This window comes from Bos grunniens, chromosome X (genome assembly GCF_055505025.1).
Source record: "Bos grunniens cultivar Pamir isolate PY7600 chromosome X, Bosgru_T2T1.0, whole genome shotgun sequence".
Classification (NCBI taxonomy): Eukaryota; Metazoa; Chordata; class Mammalia; order Artiodactyla; family Bovidae; genus Bos; species Bos grunniens.
Genome location: NC_141194.1, coordinates 127,745,932 through 127,772,636, shown reverse-complemented (window position 1 = coordinate 127,772,636; position 26,705 = coordinate 127,745,932). Strand labels below are relative to the sequence as shown.

The window sequence follows — 26,705 nt, the reverse complement described above, 5'->3', positions numbered from 1 at the left end:
TAGTTGCTCTTTCCTTGTTGTTTTATTATACCTATTTTCTTAGTATTATGTACTTTGTTGTTGCTTGGTCACTAAGTCATGTCCAACTCTTTTGTGACCATTTTAAAAACCTAGATATCAGTAATGTTTAGACATGATGAGATTTGATTTTTCTATTCATTCACGGTATATCCATTAAACCTTATTGTCTGCCAAGGATATTAACAAACTCTTTGAAAAGTAAAATAAGCAGTAGATTGAAAGTAAGAGCTCTTTGTTCTCTGATGTACTCCATATTTTTATCTTATTCAGATGGTTTCGTTTTGACCCTCTATTCTGTATTTAACCACTGCCTCTGCAGTCACCCTGACTGACTAAAGACTCAGTTTTAGCTGCCATCTTTCATAAATTCTCCAGCTTACCCTGGGAAATTCCACAGTGGCTTTCAGGAATTTTGGTACCAGCCCAGATTCTATTGCTACCTAGTTATGTGCCATTAATCTCTCTGGAATTTTATCAACTGTAAAATAGAAAATATTTACCTAATTTACAAGATAGCTGTGAAGGGCAAGTTACTTAAACCTGTATTTATTTATAAAATAATTTAATAACTATTTATTGAGTGCTTACTTGTTCATAAATAGTGTCCAGAGAAATATCCAGAGGCCCCTGGTCTGTCTTTTCACTTAAATAGAACGGCAGAGGAATCTTGGCTTTGCCACTTAGTAGTTGTAATTTGAGTAATCCCTCTGAGCTTCAGTTTCCTCCTTTGAAAAATGGGCATTGTGATAGTGCCTACCTCACAGAGTTACTGTAAGCATTAAATATGATCACATATTTCAAGTGCTTAGGACAGTACCTGGCACATAATAAATGGCCCCCAAATGGTAGCTATTGTTAACCTGTCTTATATCAGGAATGGAGACTCCAAATCGTCCTCATGTCAGGGATTTAAGTAACCTAATTCTGTCTAATATAATTACACTTTTTTTATTCTATTCTCAGAATGAAGAATTATTATGATCTTTCATGTTTATGACATAAACTTGTCATGAACTGTTTCAAAATAATCCTATTTAAATTCACCGCTGATTAGCTGAGCAGGGTTAACGATTGAACCAATTGAGATAAATATGTGAAAACATTTTTTTAAACTGTAAAGTGCTATACTGTGTTGTGATTCTTTTAATTAATAACTCCCATTTCAATCGTTTCACTTGCCTTCTCTGCCATTTCTCTATATGGTTCCTAAGATGGGTGGTTTTTCAAAATTATTAGCATGGAGTTAAGGCAATGGCACCCCACTCCAGTACTCTTGCCTGGAAAATCCCATGGATGGAGGAGCCTGGTAGGCTGCAGTCTATGGGGTCGCAAAGAGTCGGACACGACTGAGCGACTTCCCTTTCACTTTTCACTTTCATGCATTGGAGCAGGAAATGGCAACCCACTCCAGTGTTCTTGCCTGGAGAATCCCAGGGACAGGGGAGCCTGGTGGGCTGCTGTCTATGGGGTCACACAGAGTCGGATACGACTGAAGTGACTTAGTAGTAGTAGTAAGATTTCAGTACTCAACGTGGCTCATTAACTGGTGGTAAAAAAAAAAAAAAAATTCTAAAAGAGCAGTTCTTAAAATGTTTCAATCCATGACAACATTGTTAAATGGCAACACTGATTTGAATGGATACTAAATTCTAAGATTTTTAAAGAAATAAGCCTCCTTGTTTTAACCCTTTTTCTTAGCTAGATTTTATTCAATGTAAAAAATATACACTGCATGATTATGGTAAAACACACACACACACACACACACACACACACACACGGGATGATTTATTAGCGCAATTGGTTCAATTGTGTTAGGACTTTAACATGACCCTTTGAGAGCGGGTGGTCCTCTCCCCCACCGCCACCCCCAGGATTTAGTGTTTTTTACATTGCAAAGGTGTAGGATGTCTTTTCTAACAGGATGGAAAAATTCTTCATGGGAGGTAACAAGCTTGTCAGCCTCAGTCATGAGACGAGCTAACCCAAACTGAGTATTAGATTTAGGGCAGAAAGGATGGCGCTCTCATACACCTTATTTCCATCCTTTCTTTCCTAAATAATGCTTAAGGAAACCATGCTAGGGTTAACACGGGAAGAGAGGAGGAACAACCAAGGTGAATCCGCACTAAGGACAGAGAAGAGACTGCCTGGCTTGCGAAAAAAGGCTCCTTCACTGCGCGTGCGCCCACATCACGGCGGACACAGGCGCCTGTAATAATGTTCGTTGCTTACGTAGTAGACGTGCGTCAGCGGGCCGGACCCAGGACGCATGCGCAGAAGCGCAGTGCCCAAATGATTCTGCAAGGCAGTGGGTTGTGGTTTTTGTTTTGACCGGAAAGGCTTACCCGGGTTTCCTTGGCTGAGGGAAATAAAGGAGCATTCACGGATTATGATAAATTCCTCATGTTCATTACAGGCTTGGAGGTGGAAGATCTCAGTGTTAGGTGCCCCGAGCTTGGAGTTAGGAGGGTCGGAGCCAGTCCTGTCCCACTTTGTGCCCACTGGTGTTAGGGATGGTAGGGCTGCAAAAGTGAGCACGCACTTGTCTAAGAACTTCCTTCTCTCTTTTATTTTTCCTCTTTTTCCTCTCTCCCTACATCATCTCCTCACTTAGCTGACTTGTTCTTATGTGAACGGGAGCCAGAAAAACCAGAGAGCTCCAAACTAAGCTTCTGCACGGACAGAGCACGGGAGAAAATGGAGCTACATTTGGAGGTGCTGCCGAGTTCAACCACTACAGAAGATAACACTTTGAGGCGATCCAGCAGCGCCCCTTTGATCAGTGGCCTTGGGTGAGCAGGATTGAGATACTGGAGGAGGCCTGCGGGGGCGGGAAAGGGTGGCAAGAGTTGCAAGAAAGTGACTTACAATAGCATTCCCACTTCTTGACTCATCGAGTTTCTGCAGGTATCTCCCTTGCTCCTGGTGACCCGAAGATCCCACTCTCAGCCTGGGGGTGGGGGAAGGGGGACGGGCTGGCTGGAGGGCAAGGGCACAAATGAAACCTGACATCCTCTTCTGACAGTTCATCAAGATCCAGGACCCTAAAGCAGCAACTATTTGGTGTGGAGCACGACTTTCTCTAACTTCACCCCATCTCTTACCCACACCATTGAAGAAATTGTGTACTCCCCACCCTTGCCTCCAGATCTGTAATGACTGTAATTTTTGTCATTCTCTAGTCTGCTTTGTCACCTCTGACCTTCACCTTAGCACACTCAGAGTGGGAATGGTTGTCAAGTAAATAAGCTTGGGCCTTTTTTACACCTAGTTTTTATTTGAACAAAAAGTTTAGCTATCACAGAAAATTGATCTCCTAATTTTGTATTCTCAGTGACCTACATTGGCCCTACTTAGTTCTTGGCAGGTGAAAGTTTTTTTCTCATATGCATAAAACAGATATATGTGTATATGGCCCATAGACAGATATGCAGTATATTTGTGCTATTAAAATTGTGTGGGAATTCTCCAAGAGGAGCTAATAAGGAGGGAGGAAATATCTAAAAAGACTCTAGAGATCTGATGATGAAAAAAGGTTTAAAAGATTAACTGATGGTTAACTGTATTTCCTGCATATATCCAAAGATCTGGCCTGACTCAACCTTATTTCTTAAAATAGAATTTTAAAGTGAGATCTTGGATTTCACATCCCAGTATCGTAAGTTTTTCTCAATGTTGTAAAAATGTCTGAAAAATGCATTCACTGCATACATTTTATTAAGTTTGCACTTCACCTTTTGCTGGCATCATCCTACTTGATAGCTGTAATTCACAACTGTTAGATGAGAACTCAGGAGACCAGATCTACCCTCTTTGTTTAATGTATGGGCTAACAGGCCTGTCGATCTCCAAGATGTCATAGGCAGTAATCTATCAGTACTAGGAAGCTGTGGCTCCAGACTCCTAAGCTAGTGCTTTGTCCACTGGCTCAGAGGGTAAATCATCTGCCTGCAGTGTGGGAGACCCAGGTTCGATCCCTGGGTTGGAAAGATCCCCTGGAGGAGGAAATGGCAACCCACTCCAGTATTCTTGCCTGGAGAATCCCATGGACAGAGCAGCCTGGTAGGCTACAGTCCACAGGGTCGCAAAGAGTCGGACACAACTGAGCGACTTCACTTCACTTAACTTCAATCAATATCTAAGCTGATTAATTAAATAAATGCAGCTTTCTGGTCTTTTGAGTTAAGGGAGAATATGTTCTAACAAAATGAAACGCAAACTAAGAGTGACCTGAAAATAATACATTACCTTTTAAAATAGGCAGATAGAAAAATAAGGGGTGGAGACAGCTCTGCATGTTGTACTGAGAAAAACATGCTATAAATTCAGGATTCTACTCTAAATCCTGTTGTGTGAATAAATGAATTGTTATGGGTGCACTCTGCTAGTAGAAGAAAATACTTGAGAATGTTCATTTTATTGAAAAGCTCTGTGAAATGAAGAAACAAGTCACAAATATGTAGATGATGGAGGATATATATTTGCAGGAACATGTGGATCCTATTTAATATATTAAGTGCTGGGGTGGGGGTTGGGGGGCAGCTGACCAGGTCCCTTTTCCCAATCCTCAAAGTCCTGGAAACAGAGTGATCACAGTTATCCCTTCATACTTTGCTTTGTTCTGCAAAAGATTGGAAATGTTTATTATATTAGAACATGGTTACAGTGTAGAACTCCATAGCTTAAGATCCTGATGCTGGACATGAATTTTTGTACAGAAAGGTGAAGGGCAGTTGCATATTTCTCTAGTAGGAATTAACCCCAAAAAAAGACCAAGTCCAGGGACTCTTGTCTATCAAGAAGAAGTAGCATAGGAATGATAGGTGACATGCCTGAGGTCAAGGAACTTGTCCAAGTGATCTGAGGGCATATTTTGTGCTGTTGTGACAAGCTTAGCATTTAATCAACAAGAAAAATTTAGAGCAGAATTACACGGAGACTTAGTTGCATTCTTTTTCTTGCAGATTCTTTTCAGTGGAGTATGTCCACTGCTCACTGCACTTTCTTTTACTTGGCCTCTCATACTCATTGCCTTCCCTCTTTCACAGCTCACTAAATATTTTTGCACTTCTTTGAAGCAGTTTTCCAATTTTGCTTGATGTTTCCTATGTATAAAGACTCTCAGTCTCCCTTGCACCAGCATTTGCAGAATTTGTTGTGTAAATGTCAACTCTTTAATACAAACATCACTATTTCTTAAGTTCCTGTATAGTTTTGTATTCATCTTATATTAATAAAAATATCAATGTCAAAGTTTTGAACCTCTTGATTCTATCTTTAGCCCCTTGAAGTGGCTGACTTCACTACTGGTATCAGTGATTTTATTTAAAGGTATTTTTTTCTTCTACTTCTCTGGCCCTTATTAGGCCCTTATTAGAGATTAAGTTCTTGGATTTCTGCTAGTGCCTTCCCTCTTTAAATACCGCTAGTCTGACCCTGCATTTAAACTGTTAGTGCCTCAATTCTGTTTGAAAGACAAGCTATTGCCTGGGGGCCAAACTGATTGGTTTTGCAAATAAAGTTTTATTGTAACATAGCCACACCCCCTTGTTCACTTACTATCTCTGGGTCACTTTCGTACTACAGTGGCAGAGTTGACTAATTGCAGCAAAGATTGTATGGGTCACAAAGCCCAAAATATTTACTGTCTGGCCCTTTACAGACTTTATCAACCATCTAGATCCCCTGGAGGAGGGCATGGCAACCCACTCCAGTATTCTTGCCTGGAGAATCCCATGGACAGAGAAGCCAGTGGGTTACAGTCCATGGGGTCGAGAAGAGATGGACATGGCTAAAGCGACTGAGCACAAGCACACTGGTTTAATAAGCTTGTATTAATACAAACCTGGAAGAAGAATAATGGTCATGAAGAGTTATTGCTTTAGGGATGTAACTGGTGTAAATATAGTGCAGTTTAGACAGAGCTGCTTACTGATCATTTAAACATTATCTCAGTATATTGCATACCAGGCCTTCCTGACCCTCACTATCTCCCAGAGTTTGCTCAAGTTAGTGTCCATTGAATTGGTGATGCTATCCAACCATCTCATCCTCTGCTGCCATCTTCTCCTTTTGCCTTCAATCCTTCCCAGCATCACGGTCTTTTCAAATGAATCATCTCTTTGCATCAGGTAGCCAAAGTATTGGAGCTTCAGCTTCAGCATCAGTCCTTCCAATGAGTATTCAGGGTTGATTTCTCTTAGGATTGACTGGTTTGATCTCCTTACTGTCCAAGGAATTCTCAAGAGTCTTCTCCAACACCACAGTTAGAAAGCATCAATTCTTTGACACTCGGCCTGGTGGGCTGCTGTCTATGGGGTCGCACAGAGTCGGACACGACTGAAGCAACTTAGCAGCAGCAGCAGCTTCTTTATGGTCCAGGTCTCACATCCATATGTGACTATTGGAAAGACCATAGCTTTGACTAGATGGACCTTTGTTGGGAAAGTGATGTCTTTGCTTTTTATTGTACTGTCTAGGTTTGTCATAGCCTTCCTTCCAAGAAGCAAGCATCTTCTAATTTCATGGCTGTAGTCACCATCCACAGTGATTTTGGAGCCCAAGAAGAGAAAATCTGTCAGTGCTTCCACTTTCCCCCTTCTCTTTGCCATGAAGTAATGGGACCAGATGCCACTTGAATGTTGCATCTTATTTTTTTGAATGTTCAGTTTTAAGCCAGCTTTTTCACTTTTCAGTTATAGTCTTATTAAATAAAATTGGCAGACAAAAATTTAGGGGAGAGTGTAATTGTTAGCTTTAAGAATTATCCCAGCAGAGGGAAGGGATAAGTTGGAAGTTTGGGGTTGACATATACATACTGCTGCTGCTGCTGCTAAGTCGCTTCAGTCATGTCCAACTCTGTGTGACCCCACAGACGGCAGCCCACCAGGCTCCCCCATCCCTGGGATTCTCCAGGCAAGAACACTGGAGTGGGTTGCCATTATATACACACTACTATATACAAAATAGATAACCAATAAGGACTTAATGTATAGCACAGAGAACTCTACTCAATACTCTGTAATGCCTATATGGGAAAAGAATCTAAAATAGAGTATATACATGTATATGCATAAATGATTCACCTTGCTGTACACCTGAAACTAACACATTATAAATCAACTATATTCCAATAAAATTTTTTTAAAAAAGAATTACCTCCCACATGCAAAAGACAGTGGAAATATGCAACCCATTAGTGACCCTCCAACTTCCTAGTTACCTTACCTTTACCTTTGCTGAGTTAACACCACTTTCAGCCTGACAGAGAACTAGGGTTTTCCACAAAGGTGGCTGGTAGAGGTATCTGGGTGGTGGAATGGAAGACCCATGCTTTGGAATCCAATGGGCCTGAATTTGAACCCAGATTTTTCCACCTTCTAGAGGCCTTAAATTACTTGGCCTCTCTGAGGCTCCATGATCTGTTCATTATTAAGACTACCAGGTTGTTGAGAAGAGTAGACAAGATCTTCATGTAGAACCTAACCCAGTGAAAGTGAAGTCACTCAGTCGTGTCCGACTCTTTGTGACCCCATGGACTGTAGCCTACCAGGCTTCTCTGTCCATGGATTTTCCAGGCAAGAGTACTGGAGTGGGTTGCCATTGCCTTCTTCCTAGTAGTAACTGCTAAAATATATTCCTATTCTTGTAGGGGAAAATGACTGGGAAAGAAAGTAAAAATACACATATACACATATCCTCTCATAAATATTGTTACTGCCTATTATATGCAAATTACTGCACTGCAAAGATGTATCTCAAGGCTCAATAAGCTTTTAATAGGGAAAATGAATACTGAGAAGACTTAAATGTATGGTCGAATAAGATCTATGCTTAGAAGAGAAAGTAAGTCCTAGGGTAATTAAAAGAAGGGAGTTAGAAATGACAGCAGGATTGGTGAGGAATACAGGGAAGCTTCTTGGATAGATGGCACTGAAGACGGGTCCTAACAAACAGATCGATAGGAAGCAGACTGGAAGAAAGGTGGCCAGGTAACTGAACAGCATTTCAAGAATAGGCTTGGAAGTAGGAAAGTACAGGTGTATTCCAGAATGCTGGTCAACTCTGCCCAGATCACTGGCTCCCAAATGTTTACCTACTGACTAGTGCTGATCCCAGGTGACATTGTACCTAATCGATGGCTTTAAAAAGTTATATAAAGCATACTTTCCTGGGCATTACTGTATTTTACTCAGTCCTGTACTGTCAGTCCTGCTTTTTTTTTTTTTTTTTTAAATAACAAAATGCCCTTTTATAAATGAAATGATGGTAGTTGATGAGATTTTTTTTAATGACCTTACTTGGCAAGAGAAAATGCAACTGCATGTTTATGCCAAGATTTTGTTTTGAAATTTTCCTAGTCTATGAAATCCGAAAGTCTGTGGAGCTAAATTGTGGAGGGCTTTGAAAGTTATAGTGTGTGTGCCTAGTTGCTCAGTCATGTCCGACTCTTTGCGACCTTATAGGCTGTAGCCCGCCAGGCTCCATCTATCAATGGGGATTCTCCAGGCAAGAATACTGGAGTGGGTTGCCATGCCTTCCTCCAGGGGATCTTCCCAACCCGGGGATTGAACCCAGGTCTCCCATATTACAGGCGGATTCTTAACCGTCTGAGCCACCAAGGAAGCTCAAAAGTTATAGTAAAGAATGTAACTGAATTCAGAAGGCAATGAAGAGAATCACTGAAAGTTGTGAGCAGGAGAGCAAGCTGATTGCAGTAGGAAAAGAACAGAGGTGAGCTGACCAATTAGACTATTACAGAGTCGGTGGAAAAGTAAGAATGCTTTGAATTGGTTTTTTAGCAAGGAACCTGGAAAGCATGATGGACATGAAAAATCATGGGTGAAACCTAAAAGAACTGGCACTTAATTGGATATAGGGGGTAGAAAAGAACATGTTAAAGATAGTTTATTATCATTAGGGAAACCTGGATGAAAGGTACACAAGAACACTCTATATTCTTTTTGCAATTTCTTGTGAGTCTCAGTTTCAAAATAAAAAAAGTTATAACAACATACTCTACTATATTTAAACTAGGCAACCAACAAGGACTTCCTGTATAGCACAGGGAACTCTCATCAATATTCTGTAATAACCTAAATGAAAAAAGAATTTGAAAAAAGATATATATGTATGTATAACTGAATCACTTTGCTGTATATCTGAAACACATTGTAAACCAACTAGAGTCCAATATAAAATAAAAATATTTCTAAAGTTATAACAAAACGAAAACATAAATAGGGAAAGATTTCTTCAGGGTCCCAAGCTCAAATCAGGTCAAGGCTGGCTGCTGATGCTGCTAAGTCGGCTCAGTCGTGTCCGACTGTGTGTGACCCCACAGACGGCAGCCCACCAGGCTCCCCTGTCCCTGGGATTCTCCAGGCAAAAACACTGGAGTGGGTTGCCATTTCTTCTCCAATGCATGAAAGTGAAAAGTGAAAGTGAAGTCGCTCAGTCGCATCTGACTCTTCACGACCCCAGGGACTGCAGCCTACCAGGCTCCTCCGTCCGTGAGAGTTTCCAGGCAAGAGTACTAGAGTGGGTCGCCAGTGCCTTCTCCACAAGGCTGGCTAAGTAGGCACTTTCAAAGCTGAGGAAACTAGGAACATCTTCAGCAGGCAGTGGTTGCTCAGCTCAGTTCATTGTTGCCATGGGGGACTGTGACTCAGTGTGGCAAAATTTCAATAGAAGCCAGAAACCTGGAGTCTGAGTTCTTTATGTGAAATCTCCATAGTTGTTCCAAGTTTGCACAGCTAATTAAAAACATTTTTAACACTGGGTAGGCCAAATGAGACATATCTGAAAAGCTTAGTTCTATTGACCCTGCTAGTGGCTATCCCTCTCATTATGTGAAAGTTTGGGAGTCCAGAGGAAATTGCAGCTAGAACATAATAGCTTCAATCACAAATTTAAATTGGTTACAGGTTTACATAGAAAATGATGTGTCTCTAAGGCCACAATAATTTATACTTATTCTTGGTAGCATGATTAGAGATAAAATGGCATGCTTGAGAATTCCCTACTTTACATGGACACTTGTTTAGGTTCAGTCAACTAAGGATGTGTGTGTGTGTGTGTGTGTGCGCGCACACATGCATGTTTTATTTTCTACAGCTGCACAGCTGTTTCCATGAAGAAGATGTTTACATCAATGGCAATGTTGTTTAAGGATTTGAAATCTTATTTCTTAAAAAAAAATTTTGTAATGAATTTTACATGACAAATGTTTTCCTTTTCTTCTTAGTGATAATTCACAATTGTTACAATCTGATTCAATAACAACTCGAAGAAACAGTGCAACATGTATGACACAACACAGTCTGGTAAGAAAATGCTTATAGATGTGTGCTATTGTTGTTGACCAGTGGTTCTCAAACTTGAGTGTGAATCTGGAAGGCTTGTTAGAACAGATTCAGATCAGATCAGATCAGTCGCTCAGTCATGTCCGACTCTTTGCGACCCCATGATTCGCAGCATGCCAGGCCTCCCTGTCCATCACCAACTCCCGGAGTTCACTCAGACTCATGTCCATCGAGTCAGTGATGCCATCCAGCCATCTCATCCTCTGTCGTCCCCTTCTCCTCTTGCCCCCAATCCCTCCCAGCATCAGAGTCTTTTCCAATGAGTCAACTCTTCACATGAGGGGGCCAAAGTACTGGAGTTTCAGCTTCAGCATCATTCCTTCCAAAGAAATCCCAGGGCTGACCTCCTTCAGAATGGACTGGTTGGATCTCCTTGCAGTCCAAGGGACTCTCAAGAGTCTTCTCCAACACCACTTCAAAGGCATCAATTATTCGGCGCTCAGCCTTCTTCACAGTCCAACTCTCACATCCATACATGACCACTTTACTGGCCCTCAACCCCAGAGTTTATGATTCAGGAGTTTTGGGGTGGGGCCTGAGAATTTGCATTTGTAAACAAGTTTCCACTTTGAGAAACATTGTTCTAAACATTAGTGAAGGAAAAATAATCACACTGACTGCAGTTATGATTGGTGCAGCTGCTGCAGCTGCAGGAGAATGAACTTTTAAATCCCACGTGGATTTAACATTGAGGTTTGTTTTTATATATAAAACCATCTGGCTTCCAGTTTTTAAAAGAACAATCTGATTTTGAGGGGGAAATTTGCAAGTTCTCCTAAGGGTAATTTTCAGGCTTATAGCTTGATTTTATCTCATATATACCTTGAATTGAAAATATAGTTTGTTTTTCATGGTGTTATAATGCCATCTCTAAATGATAACTCACCTACTAATTATCCTGTAAACGTAGGAAATATGCTTGTATGTCAGTAAGCCAAAGTGAATAAATGTTTCACTCTAGGAATCATTTTGTTGAGGTGAAATTCATATAGCACATAGTTATTTTAAACAATTCGGGGGCATTTGGTGAATTCACAGTTATTCAACCACCACCTCTCTCTTGTCTCAAAAAGCACACATCCTTGTCTTATTCCTGATCATAAGTGGAAAGCTTTCAGTCTTTCATTATTGAGTATGATATTAGCTGAAGGTTTGGGTAAATGCCCTTTTTCATGTTAGGGAAATTCCTTTCTATTCCTGCTTGCTGAGTCTTTTTTTTTTTTTTTTTTAATCATCAAAGGCTGTTGAATTGTTTCAGAGGCTTTCTCTGCATCTATTCAGATGATTATGTTTTTTTTCCTCTCCATTCTGTTAATATGATTTACTACTTTGGTTTTCTTTTGTTGAACCACCTTTGAATTCCCACTTAGTCTTGCTGTATAATCCTTTTAATGTACTATGGGATTTGGTTTGCTATTATTTTGTTCAGAATTTTTCCACTTATAGTCATAAAGGATATTGGTCCATAGTTTTCTTGTAGTATCTTTGCTGACTTTGGTATTGGGGTAATGCTGATATTATAGAATGTGTTAGGGAATGTTCCTTCTCTTATATTTTTGGCAGAGTTTTATTAAGATTGGTGTTGATTCTTTAAATGTTTGATAGATTTCACCAGTGAAGCCATCTGGCTGTAGACTTTTTTTTTGTTGGGAGGTTTTGGAAACAGAGCCTCTCTCTTTACTTGTTAACAGGTCTGTTGAGATTTTATATTTCCTCCTGAGTTAGTTTGGTAATTTGTGTGTTTTTAGAAATTTGTCCATTTCGTTTAGATTATCTGCTTTGTTGATATACAATTATTCATATATTTCTCTTATATGATTTAATATGATGAAAGCTATAGAACTTTTTAATGAAATGCTATAGCTTAGATTCTATTTTAAAATATTGCTTTCTAATCTTAAAACTGAGCACTTTCCTCTTTATAAAATGATATTCAACATTATTACCACAAATGCAATAATAGTATGTTGGGGGAAAATTAGAACTGTTCATTAAACAAATCTTTCTTCCTCTATCCATTCTAGCTAGAGTGAAAGTAAAGATGAAATGGTGAGAAATGACATTGGAGATGTAAACTTGTGAAAAATCTTGTTACAGTGAGGTCACTCAGTCGTGTCTGACTTCTTTGCGACCCCATGGACTGTAGCCCACCAGGCTCCTCTGTCCATGGGATTCTCCAGGCAAGAATACTGGAGTGGTTTGCCATTTCCTTCTCCAAAAATCTTGTAGGGCCTTAAAAGTCATTTTTAAAGATTTTGCACTTTGGGAATTGCCTAGCAGTCCAGTGGTTAGGATTTCACTGCCAGGGCCTGAAATCAAACCCTGGTTAGGGAAACTAAGGTCCCACAAGCCATGCAGTACAGCCAAAAAGAGGAAAGACTTTTCCACTTTATCCTATTTTCAATGGAAACTCATTGAAGAATTCTGTCTGTGATTGACCAAATCACAGACAAATCTAAGTTTGTGATCAAATTTGCACTTCTAAAAGATTACCTTGGCTTCAGGGTAGCAAGTAGATTGGAAGAGGACAAAAGTAGATGTAAGAAGATCAGATGGGCAACTGTAGTAACTCTGGCAAACAGCTGATAGTAACTTGGACAAATGTGGTGGCAGTGCGAAGATCCATGAGATATTGGAAAAGTAGGATCAGTTGGTGATAGATTTGATGGAGAGTGGAACACCATGGAGGCAAAGATGATTACCAGCTCTCTGACTTGGGCAACTGATGGGATAGTGGTACCACGGAGAAAGGGAACATTGGCAGAAGGGTAGATTTAAAAGGGAAGATGAGTTTAGTTTTGACCTTGTTAAGTTTGAGGTTCTCTGATATTTTCAAGTGGAGATGTTATATATACAAGTTTGAAACTTGGGATAGAGATCTGGGTTAGAGATACATTTAGGATCATTAATAGATCATTATTTGAAGCTATGGGAATGAATGAAATGACCTATGGAGAGAGTATAAGAGAAGAAGAGGAATAGGAAAAAGCTTTAAAAATCAATCTCAGAAAGTTCAGTTCAGTTCAGTTCAGTTCAGTTGCTCAGTCTGATTCTTTGTGACCCCATGAATCACAGCACGCCAGGCCTCCCTGTTCATCACCAACTCCTGGAGTTCACTCAAACTCATGTCCGTTGAGTCAGTGATACCATCCAACTACCTCTTCTTCTGTCGTCCCCTTCTCCTCCCACCTTCAATCTTTCCCAGCATCAGGGTCTTTTCCAATGAGTCAGTTCTTTGCATCAGACGGCCAAAGTATTGGAGTTTCAGCTTCAGCATCAGTCCTTCCAATGAATATTCAGGACTGATTTCCTTTAGGATGGACTGGTTAGATCTCTTTGCAGTTCAAGGGACTCTCAAGAGTCTTCTCCATCACCACATTTCATAAGCATCAATTTTTCAGCACTCAGCTTTCTTTATAGTCCAACTCTTACATCCATACATGACTACTGGAAAAACCATAGCCTTGACTAGACGGACCTTTGTTGGCAAATGAATGTCTCTCCTTTTTAAAATGCTGTCTAGGTTGGTCATAACTTTCCTTCCAAGGAGTAAGCGTCTTTTAATTTCATGGCTGCAATCACCATCTGCAGTGATTTTGGAGCCCCAAAAAATAAAGTCTGACACTGTTTCCACTGTTTCCCCATCTATCTGCCATGAAGTGATGGGACCAGATGCCATGATCTTTGTCTTCTGAATGTTGAGCTTTAAGCCAACTTTTTCACTCTCCTCTTTCACTTTCACCAAGAGGCTCTTTAGTTCTTCTTTGCTTTCTGCCCATAAGGGTGGTGTCATCTGCATATCCGAGGTTATTGATATTTTCTCCCAGCAATCTTGATTCTAGCTTGTGCTTCATCCAGCCCAGCGTTTCTCATGATGTACTCTGCATATAATTTAAATAAGCAGGATGACAATATACAGCCTTGACATACTTCTTTCCTGATTTGGAATCAGTCTGTTGTTCCATGTCCCATTCTAACTGTTGCTTCCTGACCTGCATACAGGTTTCTCAAGAGGCAGGTCAGGTGGTCTGGTATTCCCATCTCTTCAAGAATTTTCCACAGTTTGTTGTCATCCACACTCAAAGGTTTTGGCATAGTCAATAAAGCAGAAATAGATGTTTTTCTGGAACTCTCTTGCTTTCTTGACAATCTCAGAAAAGGCTCCACCAAATAAGACTATGATGGAATGGTCAGAGAGATGGGAGGAGACTCAGGAGAGAGTAGTACCATGAAAAACCACAGAGAATAAAAGTGGTTAAACATTATAAAGACTGAAATGTGTCCTTTGAGTTACCAAAATAGAGCTTATCATGAACTTTAATTTGAAAGAAAGTTCATTGGAAAAAAGGGTAGAAGAAGCCAGAATGGATTGGGTTAAAATATGACTGAGAGGCAAGGACCTATAAATGGCACTATACATATGAACTTGATTATCTGAGGACAGATTATCCCTTCTGCACCTTAATTTCCTCATCTGTAAAATGGGAATGTAATAGCTTATGCCTCATAAGTTTGTTGTGATTATGTCAATCAGTGTAAAACACTTGGCACAGCAATGATACCTACCAAAAGTGAAAGTTGTCCAACTCTTTGCCACACCATGGACTGTAGCTCACCAGGCTCCTCTATCCATGGAATTCTAAAGGCAAGAATACTGCTAAATGCTCATTAAATATGTTTTTTACTAGTAATAGTACCTATGTAGAGAAACTAGGTACCTGGCATTTTTTAAATGCATAATTTTCCTTAGGATTTCTAGGCTCTTAATTCCCATAAGGTTCAGCTTAATATCATGCATATTTAAAATAAACCATCTTATACAATGGATTAGGTTTGGCAGAACTGAAGTCATTTTACCTTATTTGATGATGAGAATTTCAAGGTTTATTGGTTTAGCTTGCTGTAACAGCATTATAGGAGAAGGCAGTGGCAACCCACTCCAGTACTCTTGCCTAGAAAATCCCATGGATGGAGGAGCCTGGTAGGCTGCAGTCCATGGGGTCGCGAAGGTCGGACACGACTGAGCGACTTCACTTTCACTTTTCACTTTCATGCATTGGAGAAGGAAATGGCAACCCACTCCAGTGTTCTTGCCTGGAGAATCCCAGGGATGATGGAGCCTGGTGGGCTGCCATGTATGGGGTCGCACAGAGTCAGACACGACTGAAGCGACTTAGCAGCAACAGCATTATGCATATGCTTTTATTTTGTTCCAAGTACTACCTCATTATGAAATTTATGGAGATATATATCTGCCTTCACTATAGATAGGCTGAATTATCTAGGAGAATGAAATGATAATTAGAATGTTTTGGGCAAAAGCAACAAAATTCAACTAGAAGTGACTTAAACAATAAGGGACCTTTATTATATCAAATAACAAGAAGTTTGTTAAAGGAGGTTCCAGGGTTAGTTACTTCAGTGGCTCAGTGATGTCATCAGAGGCCCAGGTTTCTTCCATCTTTCCCCTCTACCATCCTGAGCAGCCTCACTCACCTTTGTACCTAGTAATTAAACCCAGGGTTCAGAATCACATGTATAACATGATCTATATATTTACAGATGTCAAGAAGGATATATATCAATCTATTATTAGTAATCTCTGGAGCATGGAATTGTGGGAAAATTTTTACTTCTGCCTTATGTATTTCTATACTATTTGAATGTTTTTCACAGAGCATCAACAATAGAGATGTTTTCATTTCTAGCTAATATATCACATTGCAAAATAGAAAAATCATTCTTGATACAAATATTGTTTTGAAAATATAATTGTCCCTTGGTACCTTGGTATATCCATGGGGGATTGATTCCATGATGCAGATGATACCAAAATCTGAGTATATTCCAGTCCCATAGCCTGCCCTCCATATCCAAGGCTTTGAATCCTCAGATCTAACCAGCCACAGGTTGTGTATTGTTTACAATCTGTGGTTGTTTGAACCCACGAGTGGGAACCCTCAGGGCCAGCTGTATATTTATTGGAAAAAAAAAAAAAACAATCCATGTATAAATCGATGTGTGCAGTTCAAACCCATGTTGTTCAAGGGTCAACTGTATTTAAAAAGTGTTACTGAATGCATGAAACTTAAGTTTAAGGATCATGTCTCATACTAGACTGTCCCTAAATTTGGCGCTGCAGGAATCTAGAGTATTCAAATTCCCAGAGACAGAGATCGGAGTAGTGTTTGCCAGGGGCTTGAGGGCGGTGTTCTTTCATGGGTCTATAGAGTTTCATGTTTGCTAGATGAAAAGGATTCTAGAGATTGGTTACATAGCAACACAAATGTACTTATTTAACAGTACTAATTGTACTGAACTGTACAATTAAAAAATGGTAAATGTAAGATGGTAAATTTTATGTATCAGTTCAGTTCAGTTCAGTTGCTCAGTCGTGTCCAACTCTTTGCCACCCCATGAATCACAGCACATCAGGCCTCCCTGTCCATCACCAACACCCGGAGTTCATTCAAACTCATGTCCATCGAGTCGGTGATGCCATCAAGCCATCGCATCCTCTATCGTCTGCTTCTCCTCCTGCCCCCAATCCCTCCCAGCATCAGAGTCTTTTCCAATGAGTCAACTCTTTGCATGAGATGGCCACAGTATTGGAGTTTCAGCTTCAGCATCAGTCCTTCCAGTGAACACCCAGGACTGATCTCCTTTAGGATGGACTGGTTGGATCTCCTTGCAGTCCAAAGGACTCTCAAGGGTCTTCTCCAACATCACAGTTCAAAAGCATCAATTCTTCAGCGCTCAGCTTTCTTCACAGTCTAACTCTCACATCCATACATGACCACTGGAAAAACCATAGCCTTGACTAGACAGACATATCTCTGCTTTTTAATATGCTATCTAGGTTGGTCATAACTTTCCTTCCAAGGAGTAAGCATCTTTTAATTTCATGGCTGCAATCACCATCTGCAGTGATTTTGGAGCCCAAAAAAATAAAGTCTGACACTGTTTCCACTGTTTCCGCATCTATCGGCCATGAAGTGATGAGACCAGATGCCATGATCTTAGTTTTCTGAATGTTGAGCTTTAAGCCAACTTTTTCACTCTCCTCTTTCACTTTCACCAAGAGGCTCTTTAGTTCTTCTTTGCTTTCTGCCATAAGGGTGGTGTCATCTGCATATCTGAGGTTATTGATATTTTCTCCCAGCAATCTTGATTCTAGCTTGTGCTTCATCCAGCCCAGCGTTTCTCATGATGTACTCTGCATATAAGTTAAATAAGGAGGGTGACAATATACAGCCTTGATGTGCTCCTTTTCCGATTTGGAACCAGTCTGTTGTTCCATGTCCAGTTCTAACTGTTGCTTCCTCACCTGCATATAGGTTTCTCAAGAGGCAGGTCAGGTGGTCTGGTATTCCCATCTCTTGAAGAATTTTCCACAGTTTATTGTGGTCCACACAGTCAAAGGCTTTGGCATAGTCAATAAAGCAGAAATAGATGTTTTTCTAGAACTCTCTTGCTTTTTCGACGATCCAGTGGATGTTGGCAATTTGATCTCTGGTTCCTCTGCCTTTTCTAAAACCGGCTTAAACATCTGGAAGTTCATGGTTCACGTACTGTTGAAGCCTGGCTTGCAGAATTTTGAGCATCACTTTACTAGAGTGTGAGATGAGTGCAATTGTGCAGTAGTTTGAGCATTCTTTGGCATTGCCTTTCTTTGGGATTAGAATGAAAACTGCCCTTTTCCAGTCCTGTGGCCACTGCTGAGTTTTCCAAATTTGCTGGCATATTGAATGCAGCACTTTCACAGCATCATCTTTCAGGATTTGAAATAGCTCAACTGGAATTCCATCACCTCCACTAGCTTTGTTCATAGTGATGCTTCCTAAGGTCCACTTGACTTCACATTCCAGGATGTCTGGCTCTAGGTGAGTGATCATACCATGGTGAATATCTGGGTTGTGAAGCTCTTTTTTGTATAGTTCTTCTGTGTATTCTTACCACCTCTTCTTAATATCTTCTGCTTCTGTTAGGTCCCTACCATTTATTTCCTTTATTGAGACCATCTTTGCATGAAATATTCCCTTGGTATCGCTAATTTTCTTGAAGAGATCTCTAGTCTTTCCCATTCTGTTGTTTTCCTCTATTTCTTTGCACTGATTGCTGAAGAAGGCTTTCTTATCTCTCCTTGCTATTCTTTGGAACTCTGCATTCAGATGCTTGTATCTTTCCTTTTCTCCTTTGCTTTTCGCTCCTCTTCTTTTCACAGCTATTTGTAAGGCCTCCTCAGACAGCCATTTTGCTTTTTTGCGTTTCTTTTCCATGGGGATGGTCTTGATCCCTGTCTCCTGTACAATGTCATGAACCTCTGACCATAGTTCATCAGGCACTCTGTCTATCAGATCTAGTCCCTTAAATCTATTTCTCACTTCCACTTTATAATCATAAGGGATTTGATTTAGGTCATACCTGAATGGTCTAGTGGTTTTCCCCACTTTCTTCAATTTCAGTCTGAATTTGGCAATAAGGAGTTCATGATCTGAGCCACAGTCAGTTTCTGGTCTTGATTTTGCTGGCGGTATAGAGCTTCTCCATCTTCAGCTGCAAAGAATATAATCAATCCGATTTCAGTGTTGACCATCTGGTGATGTCCATGTGTAGAGTCTTCTCTTGTGTTGTTGGAAGAGGGTGTTTGCTATGACCAGTGCGTTCTCTTGGCAGAACTCTATTAGCCTTTGCCCTGCTTCATTCTGTATACCAAGGCCAAATTTGCCTGTTACTCCAGGTGTTTCTTGACTTCCTACTTTTGCATTCCAGTCCCCTATAATGAAAAGGATGTGACTGGTGATAGAAGCAAGGTCCAATGCTGTAAAGAGCAATATTGCATAGGAACCTGGAATGTTAGGTCCATGAATCAAGGCAAATTGGAAGTGGTCAAACAGGAGATGGCAAGAGTGAACATTGACATTCTAGGAATCAGCAAACTAAAATGGACTGGAATGGGTGAATTTAACTCAGATGACCACTATATCTACTACTGTGGGCAGGAATCCCTTAGAAGAAATGGAGTAGCCATCGTGGTCAACAAAAGAGTCCGAAATGCAGTACTTGGATGCAATCTCAAAAATGACAGAATGATCTCTGTTTGTTTCCAAGGCAAACCATTCAATATCACAGTAATCCAAGTCTATGCCGCAAACAGTAATGCTGAAGAAGCTGAAGTTTAACGGTTCTATGAAGACTTACAAGACCTTTTAGAACTAACACCCAATTTTATGTATATTTTACCACAGTTAAAAAAATTTAACTGGCACTGATTTTAATGTATTAAAATGTAGGCAGAACAGTGTTTTAGAAAAAAATGTGGTGATTGAGGACATTTATAATCATCTCTCTCTCTCTAGTCGCTAAGTCGTGTCTGACTCTTGCGACCCCATGTACTGTAGCCTGCCAGGCTCCCCTGTCCATGGGATTCTCCAGGCAAGAATATTGGATTCGGTTGCTGTTTCCTTCTGCAGGGGATCTTCCCAACCCAGGAATCAAACCCAGGTCTCCTGCATTGCAGGCAGATTCTTTTCTAACTGAGCTATAAGGGAAGCCCTGAGCTATAAAGAATTATGGGTGCCATTTAACACACAAATAGAGATGTATATGTACAAACCTTGTAAAAATATGCTATCTCACAATTATTTTCTGAATTAAGCTCAAATTTTTCTTCACCACTGTCAGGAAATCACTCCACCCCACCCCACTTTTTATTTTCTTGGCCGCACTACACAGCACGCAGGATCTTAGTTCCCTGATCAGGGATCAGACCTTTGCCCCCTGCGATGGGAGCATGGAGTCTTAAACACTGGACCACCAGGGAAGCCCCACTTCTGATGAGCAGTAATGGAGGTCCTCTTCTGCTTATGGAGACTATGTCTTCCCCCGAGTTACCCCTTTGCTGTATCCCCTGAAACCTCTGAGGTTGGCGTGCCTGTTTCCAACTCCTCCACTAGGAATTCTCTTCCTGGAAACTCTGTTAAACTTGGTGCAGCTCTGTCTTCTCCATCTCCACCTCCCTCTACTCCAGCAAAAGCAGGAAAAGTTTTTCATCTTCCTGTCGGGAACAGTTGGACTTTACTTGAGCAATTTGTTTTAATTTTATGGCTACCTTATGGCTACCAGTGTTTGTTTACCTGATTTGGTTTTGCTTTACACATTGGCAACTACGAACTCTAAATCTAATTTATGGCCCACGTGATAGTGAGTGTGTAATACATTCCTTATCCTGCTTTATGCTCTGTCCTTCTAGCCTACATTTAGTTCATGTTCAATGTCTGCATAACCCATTTTAAATTGTTTGGGGAACTAGGCAGAGGCATTCATAAACAGCATATAACCCTTGTTCAGAATTTTCTAAGTGCTTTATCTCTAGTAACTGTAGTAAGAAATAGGTTAAAATTAGCAAACCTAGGAAAGTTAAGCATTTTTAAAATTTAATGTCTTTACAATATTAGTTTTCTGTGGTTTCTCTTAAATGGAACTAAGCATGATGTTTCCTCCTATCTTAATTCCTTCACTAGAGAGAACACTTGGGAATCAGCTTCACCTAGCACCCTCCCAGGCCCCTGCTCCCACTCCTACCCTCCCTGCCCTGTGACACCATTCCTGGTGCCGGTACTCTTGCTTCCTCCCAAGGACTTTTTTCCCCTAAAGTGTGAGAGAATGACACAATGGGAAATTTATTAATACACGAAAGATACCAGTGACGTTTATTGACATCTCAGGAAACTATTTCTATTTTAAAACTTAGTTTCATATAGAAAAATTACCTGAAGCAACTCCCTTGCATATACCACCTATAGTACTTAACCTTTGGGAGAATTCTCTTCTAAATGCCTTTTCTACAATTAATTTTCCAAGTTATTACTAAAAGACCAACCAAGTCCAATATTTGATCCATATTTTGTTCAATTTAAAAGTTTTATTGTGGCTTATAATTATCTAGCTCAGCTCAGTTTCAAACCCTACCTTCCACAGACATTTCACACTGTATCCTTATTGATGTCATCAATTTCAGTCAGGCAATCTTCTCAGGATTTCCCGGATAAAGTTTTTCCCATTAGGAAATTCTGAGCCTTTGTCTGAAGCTAAACCGATTCCTTCCTGTCTTTTCAGTTCAGTTCAGTCACTCAGTTGTGTCTGACTCTTTGCAACCCCATGGACTGCAGCACACCAGGCTTCCCTGTCCATCACCAACCCCTGGAGCTTGCTCAAACTCATGTCCATCGAGTTGGTGATGCCATCCAACCATCTCATCCTCTATCGTCCCCTTCTCCTCCTGCCTTCAATCTTTCCCAGCATCAGGGTCTTTTCAAATGAGTCAGTTCTTCACATCAGGTGGCCAAAGTATTGGAGCTTCAGCTTCAGCATCAGTCCTTCCAATGCATATTCAGGACTGATTTCCTTTAGGACTGACTGGTTTGATCTCCTTGCAGTCCAAGGGACTCTCAAGAGTCTTCTCCAACACCACAGTTCAAAAGCATCAATTCTTCAGCAGTCAGCTTTCTTCATGGTCCAACTCTCACATCCATACATGACTACTGGAAAAACCATAGCTTTAACTAGATGGACCTTTGTCAGCAAAGTAATGTCTCTGCTTTTTAATATTCTGTCTAGGTTTGTCATGAGCTTCCCCGATAGCTCAGTTGGTAAAGAATTCACCTGCAATGTGGGAAACCCGGGTTCAACCCCTGGATTGGGAAGATCCCCTGGAGAAGGGAAAGGCTACCCACTTCAGTATTTTGCCTAGAGAATTCCATGGACTGTATAGCTCATGGGGTCACAAAGAGTTGGACACAACTGAGCGACTTTCACTTCACAGGTTTGTCATAACTTTTCTTCCAAGGAGCAAGCATCTTTTAATTTCATGGCTGCAGTCACCATCTGCAGTGATTCTGGAGCCCAAGAAAGTGGTCTGTCACTGTTTCCTTTGCTTCCTCATCTATTTGCCATGAAGTGATGGGACCAGGTGCCATGATCTTAGTTTTCTGAATGTTGAGTTTTAAGCCAGCTTTTTCACTCTCGTCTTTCACTTTCATCAGGAGGCTCTTTAGTTCCTCTTTGCTTTCTGCCATAAGGGTGGTGTCATCTGCATATCTGAGGTTATTGATATTTCTCCCGGCAATCTTGATTCTAGCTTGTGTTTCATCCAGCCTAGCATTTCACACAATGTACCCTGCATATAAGTTAAATAAGCAGGGTGACAATATATAGCCTTGATGTGTACTCCTTTAGACATCAGTTAAAAATAATCACTTCCAGGAAGTCTTTCATAATTAGAAGTTTGCCACACCGTGCAATTCTCTTCTTTTGTTTTGTATTCAATAGCAATCATTTATCATTTAGATAAAGCACCACCTTGTACATAGAATGTATTATATATTTAAGTTCAAGTAATCATGTCTTTTCAATTAGATTGTAAATCTTATAAACCTAGTGTTGCACCTTCTATGTTGTGAACTTTCTGGGCATTTTGAATGATGATGATATGAGCATCAGTAGCATGAATTAAACTTGTTAAAATTCTGCTTGTTTAAAGATATGTATGTGTGTGGAAATAAATATGAGAACTTTTTAAAGGTAAAACTAATTTTTTTTTTTTAAGATTTGGTGCGTGTGACTGCACAACTTCTCAATGATTAATGCTAATATTGGGGTACATTGGGAGAGAATATCCAAAACTCTTTATTGGATAAATCTCAGTGTTTTCTACTTGCTTTGGAAAATAGATTACTTTTATAATATCCCTTAAGAGTTGGCATACAGTTTAAAAAAAAAAAAACATTTATTTGGTTGCATCAGGTTGTGACACATGATCTCTCATCACAGTCCGTGGAAAAATGCACAGACTCTCTAATTGTGGCATGCAGGCTCCCAAGTGGCATGTGGGATCTTAGTTTTCCAACCAGGGATTGAACCCATGTCCCCCTGCATTACAAGGAAGATTCTCAACCACTGGACCACCAAGGAAATCCGGGCATACAATTTTTTAAAAATTAGCAGTAATATCCAATGTTGGAGAAGTACAAGGAAATCAAGATTTTCATAACACTGCTGGAAAGTGAATTTGTATGAGCTTTCTGGAGGGTAGTTCAGCAATGGGTATCAACAGCCTTGTGATCCAGAAATTCCAACTCTATGAATTTATCCTAAAGAATTCATTAAGAATATATGTAAAGATTAGCTTAAAGGTTGTTATCATAGCATTATTTATATGTGGCAACCGTATGAATGTCCTGCAACAGGGAACAGATTAAATAAATGACCTTCCTTATCTGTGTTTGAGTCCCAGTTCGAGCAATTATTAGCTGTATTACTAGGCAAGTTGCTTAATTTCTCTGACCTTCAGTTTTCTAAATTTAAAATGGTGACAATAGGGAATTCCCTGACAGTCCAGTGGATAGAACTCTGTGCTTCCTCTGCAGGGGGCATAGGTTCAATCCCTGGTCAGGGAACTAAGATCTTACAAGCCCCAGAGTACAGCCAATAAAAAAAAATGGGGACAGTGGAACAATAATGATATCTATATCATGGAGTTGTGAGAATTGAGTGGTCTAAGATACGTCTGGCACATAAATAGGTGCTTCTTATTATGGTACTTCTATAATAATGGTGTTGCAGGTGAATTTTAACATGGACAGCCTTTAAAAATGATGTTGCAGATAAATTTTAACATGGAAAGGTACTTGGAATATATTTGGGTTTTGTTTTGCTTCTGTTTACCATGCAGTGCAAAAGAGGCAAGCAAAGTGTTTTATATCATAGATTTTACTTCTGACTGTTTTGAAAGTTCATTTCTTTGACTAAAAGGAGAGACTTGCTTGGAAAACTAGGAGTGCTTAGGCAGGGTGGGGGAAAAGGCAATGCTAATGTCATCCTCATGGGGATGGGCACAAGGGGATCGTTAATAGCAAACTGATTTTGTAGAACTGTCAGCTGGAAGCACAGATGGCCCACTTCTGGACACCTGTTACATGTCAGGCATCACCCCTACAACTCAGGCAAAGCAACACTTCCCGGTAGTCACTCTTGCTGTCCTCCTGAATGTTGTAGTACAGGGCCCCAGCACACTTTCCCTTAAATTTAGACCTAATTTTTAATGTGTCCCCTTCCTTCACTGCACGATGCTGCTGCTGCTGCTGCTAAGTCACTTCAGTCGTGTCCGACTCTGTGCGACCCCATAGACGACAGCCCACCAGGCTCCCCCGTCCCTGGGATTCTCCAGGCAAGAGCACTGGAGTGGGTTGCCATTTCCTTCTCCAATGCATGAAAGTGAAAAGTGACACCATGTTTCTAATTAGGACTTTATCATGAATTCCTTTGCCCTTCATGGAGTTGTACGGTCAGTCAGCAAAATACAGAGGCTTCTTGTTTAAATACATTGGACCAGATTCAGGAAAGCATTTTCCTTTGACCTCCTTCTTGATCATAAGGGCTATTGCTCTTGGACCTTTCAAATACTTTCTGGAGGTGACACTTGATGCTGATCTACTTGGGGACATCAGTTCCTTTCTTCCTCATTCCAGCATTATCGAGATCTCAGTTATCTTGGGCCAGTCAGTTCATAGTCAATGACAGAGCCATCCTCTGCTCTTCTACCCTTTTCAAGGGCAACAGTCAGCTTGCAGAAGTTGCCAAATGTATCAGAAATAATGTCATTCTCTGGATCAGTGTTACACATTTCCTTGTAGACTGTTTATTTGCTGCAGCTCTTGTACATTTCCTTGTAGACTTTTTATTTGCTCCAGCTCCTGGTTGGTCCTTGAGGAGGTGATTTCATTGAGAGTTTTCATCAGTCACCAGCCCCTTCATAGAGGAGCCATTGAGCTTGGAATCCTTGTACTGAGCAGGTGTTTTCAGAAGGCCCCAAATCACCTTCTCCAGGTGGCTGGACAAGTCTGACTTCACTGCTGATGCAAGTCCCTTTTCGGTCCTTCTCTGACAGGCAAAAGTAATATTATGCCTCTGTTCTTTGCTGTAGATGGTCAAATTGTTGATGATGTTGACTTCAACCACATCTTTAGTCCTGATGGCTGTTTCAGTGTTCAAAACATCCCATTCAGCATCAAAGTTGGTATATGCTTTGACTAACATGTATGCATTTGAGGTTGTATAGTGGTCACCTTCTAAACTGCACTTGCACAGAATTTAATGAACAGTAGACATTTTGATAGAACGCGGACCAGGAGCTAAGAGCTCAGGTGCTCCAGATGCAGAGCTGGCATGTGTTATTAGAAAAAATAAAAAACTCAAACTGGAAAATAGTATCTGGAAAAATAAACACTGAAATATTTTACTATGACCATTTCTGGATAGTGGGTGATGTTTTTTTCCTCATTAATTATGTTTTATACTGAGCATGTATTGATTGTTTCATAATGAGAAAAAAGTGAGTTAATTTCTGTTGAAAAAAATTAAAAATCAGGATTAATAGGTTGTGAATTTGCTTAGTATGATGTTGTAATGATGGATTTGTGTTACTATACACTTATCTGAACTCATGATGTATAACACCAAGAGTGAACTCTACTATAAGCTATGAACTTTGGTTAATGATGTGTCAATGTCATTGAAACTTGGCTGTTTCCTCCACCTTCCAGAAAATAATAAGAAAAAAACTGATTTCAGAACTATCTTAAGCAAAATATAATTGGTGAGGTAAGGCAGGAGGAGAAGAGGGTGACAGAAGATGAGATGGGTGGATGGCATCCTCGAGTCAATGGATATGAGTTTGCACAAGCTCTGGGAGTTGGCGATGGACAGGAAAGCCTGGCATGCTGCAGTCCATGGGGTCGCAAAGAGTCAGACACAACTGAGCGACTGAACAATATCTCCTTTAAAGTCATATGATAAATTGTAAAACCTAATAACAATTCAGACTATCTGCTTCATAAGAACACTTGTTTATCCAACACACATTTTCTGAGCACTCATGCTTTTCCCCCACTCCACCAGCAACCTGCTCCTCTTACTGCCTTTCTTGCCCACTATCTACCTATAGTTTCAGCTGGAACCCTCAGGCCAGTCTTTAGTTCCTTTTACTTTCTTATCATTTCTCCAATCTGCCTCCTTACCTTCATCCCTCCCATCCTTTGTTATCTTTTGCCCAGTCCATGACCCTGCTTCTAGTCCCTCTTTCCTCCACCGTCAATTTGTTCTGCATTCACTGCTAGGGTTGCCTTTCTAAAACAGATATGATCTTCTTATCTAAAATACCCTTGAGGTTAAAGAACTCAGAGACCTATTCTTTAGGTTTCCTATTGGGCTCAAAGGCTAAAGTCCAAAAACAACAACCTGGTTTCAACCAAATTTCTC

At 40.4% G+C, this 26,705-nt stretch overlaps 1 protein-coding gene and 1 pseudogene across 11 annotated transcripts in view; one reads left to right on the top strand and one right to left on the bottom strand.

The window, feature by feature from the left end:
• Positions 1-26,705, top strand: part of LOC147341371 (PABIR family member 1-like) — a 66,989-nt gene that overhangs the window by 430 nt on the left and 39,854 nt on the right. For 4 of the 11 annotated variants that reach the window (XM_086389217.1, XM_086389216.1, XM_086389215.1 and 1 more), the window contains exons 2-3: positions 2,639-2,816; positions 10,271-10,349. In XM_086389217.1, the coding sequence (XP_086245343.1) occupies positions 2,639-2,816; positions 10,271-10,349 (257 nt within the window). Of the gene's footprint in view, positions 1-2,261; positions 2,449-2,638; positions 2,817-3,049; positions 5,278-10,270; positions 10,350-26,705 lie in introns of those variants that run through there. The other 7 variants (XM_086389224.1, XM_086389222.1, XM_086389223.1 and 4 more) reach the window with 4 other exon arrangements.
• Positions 24,368-25,556, bottom strand: LOC147341372 (annexin A2 pseudogene; annotated as a pseudogene).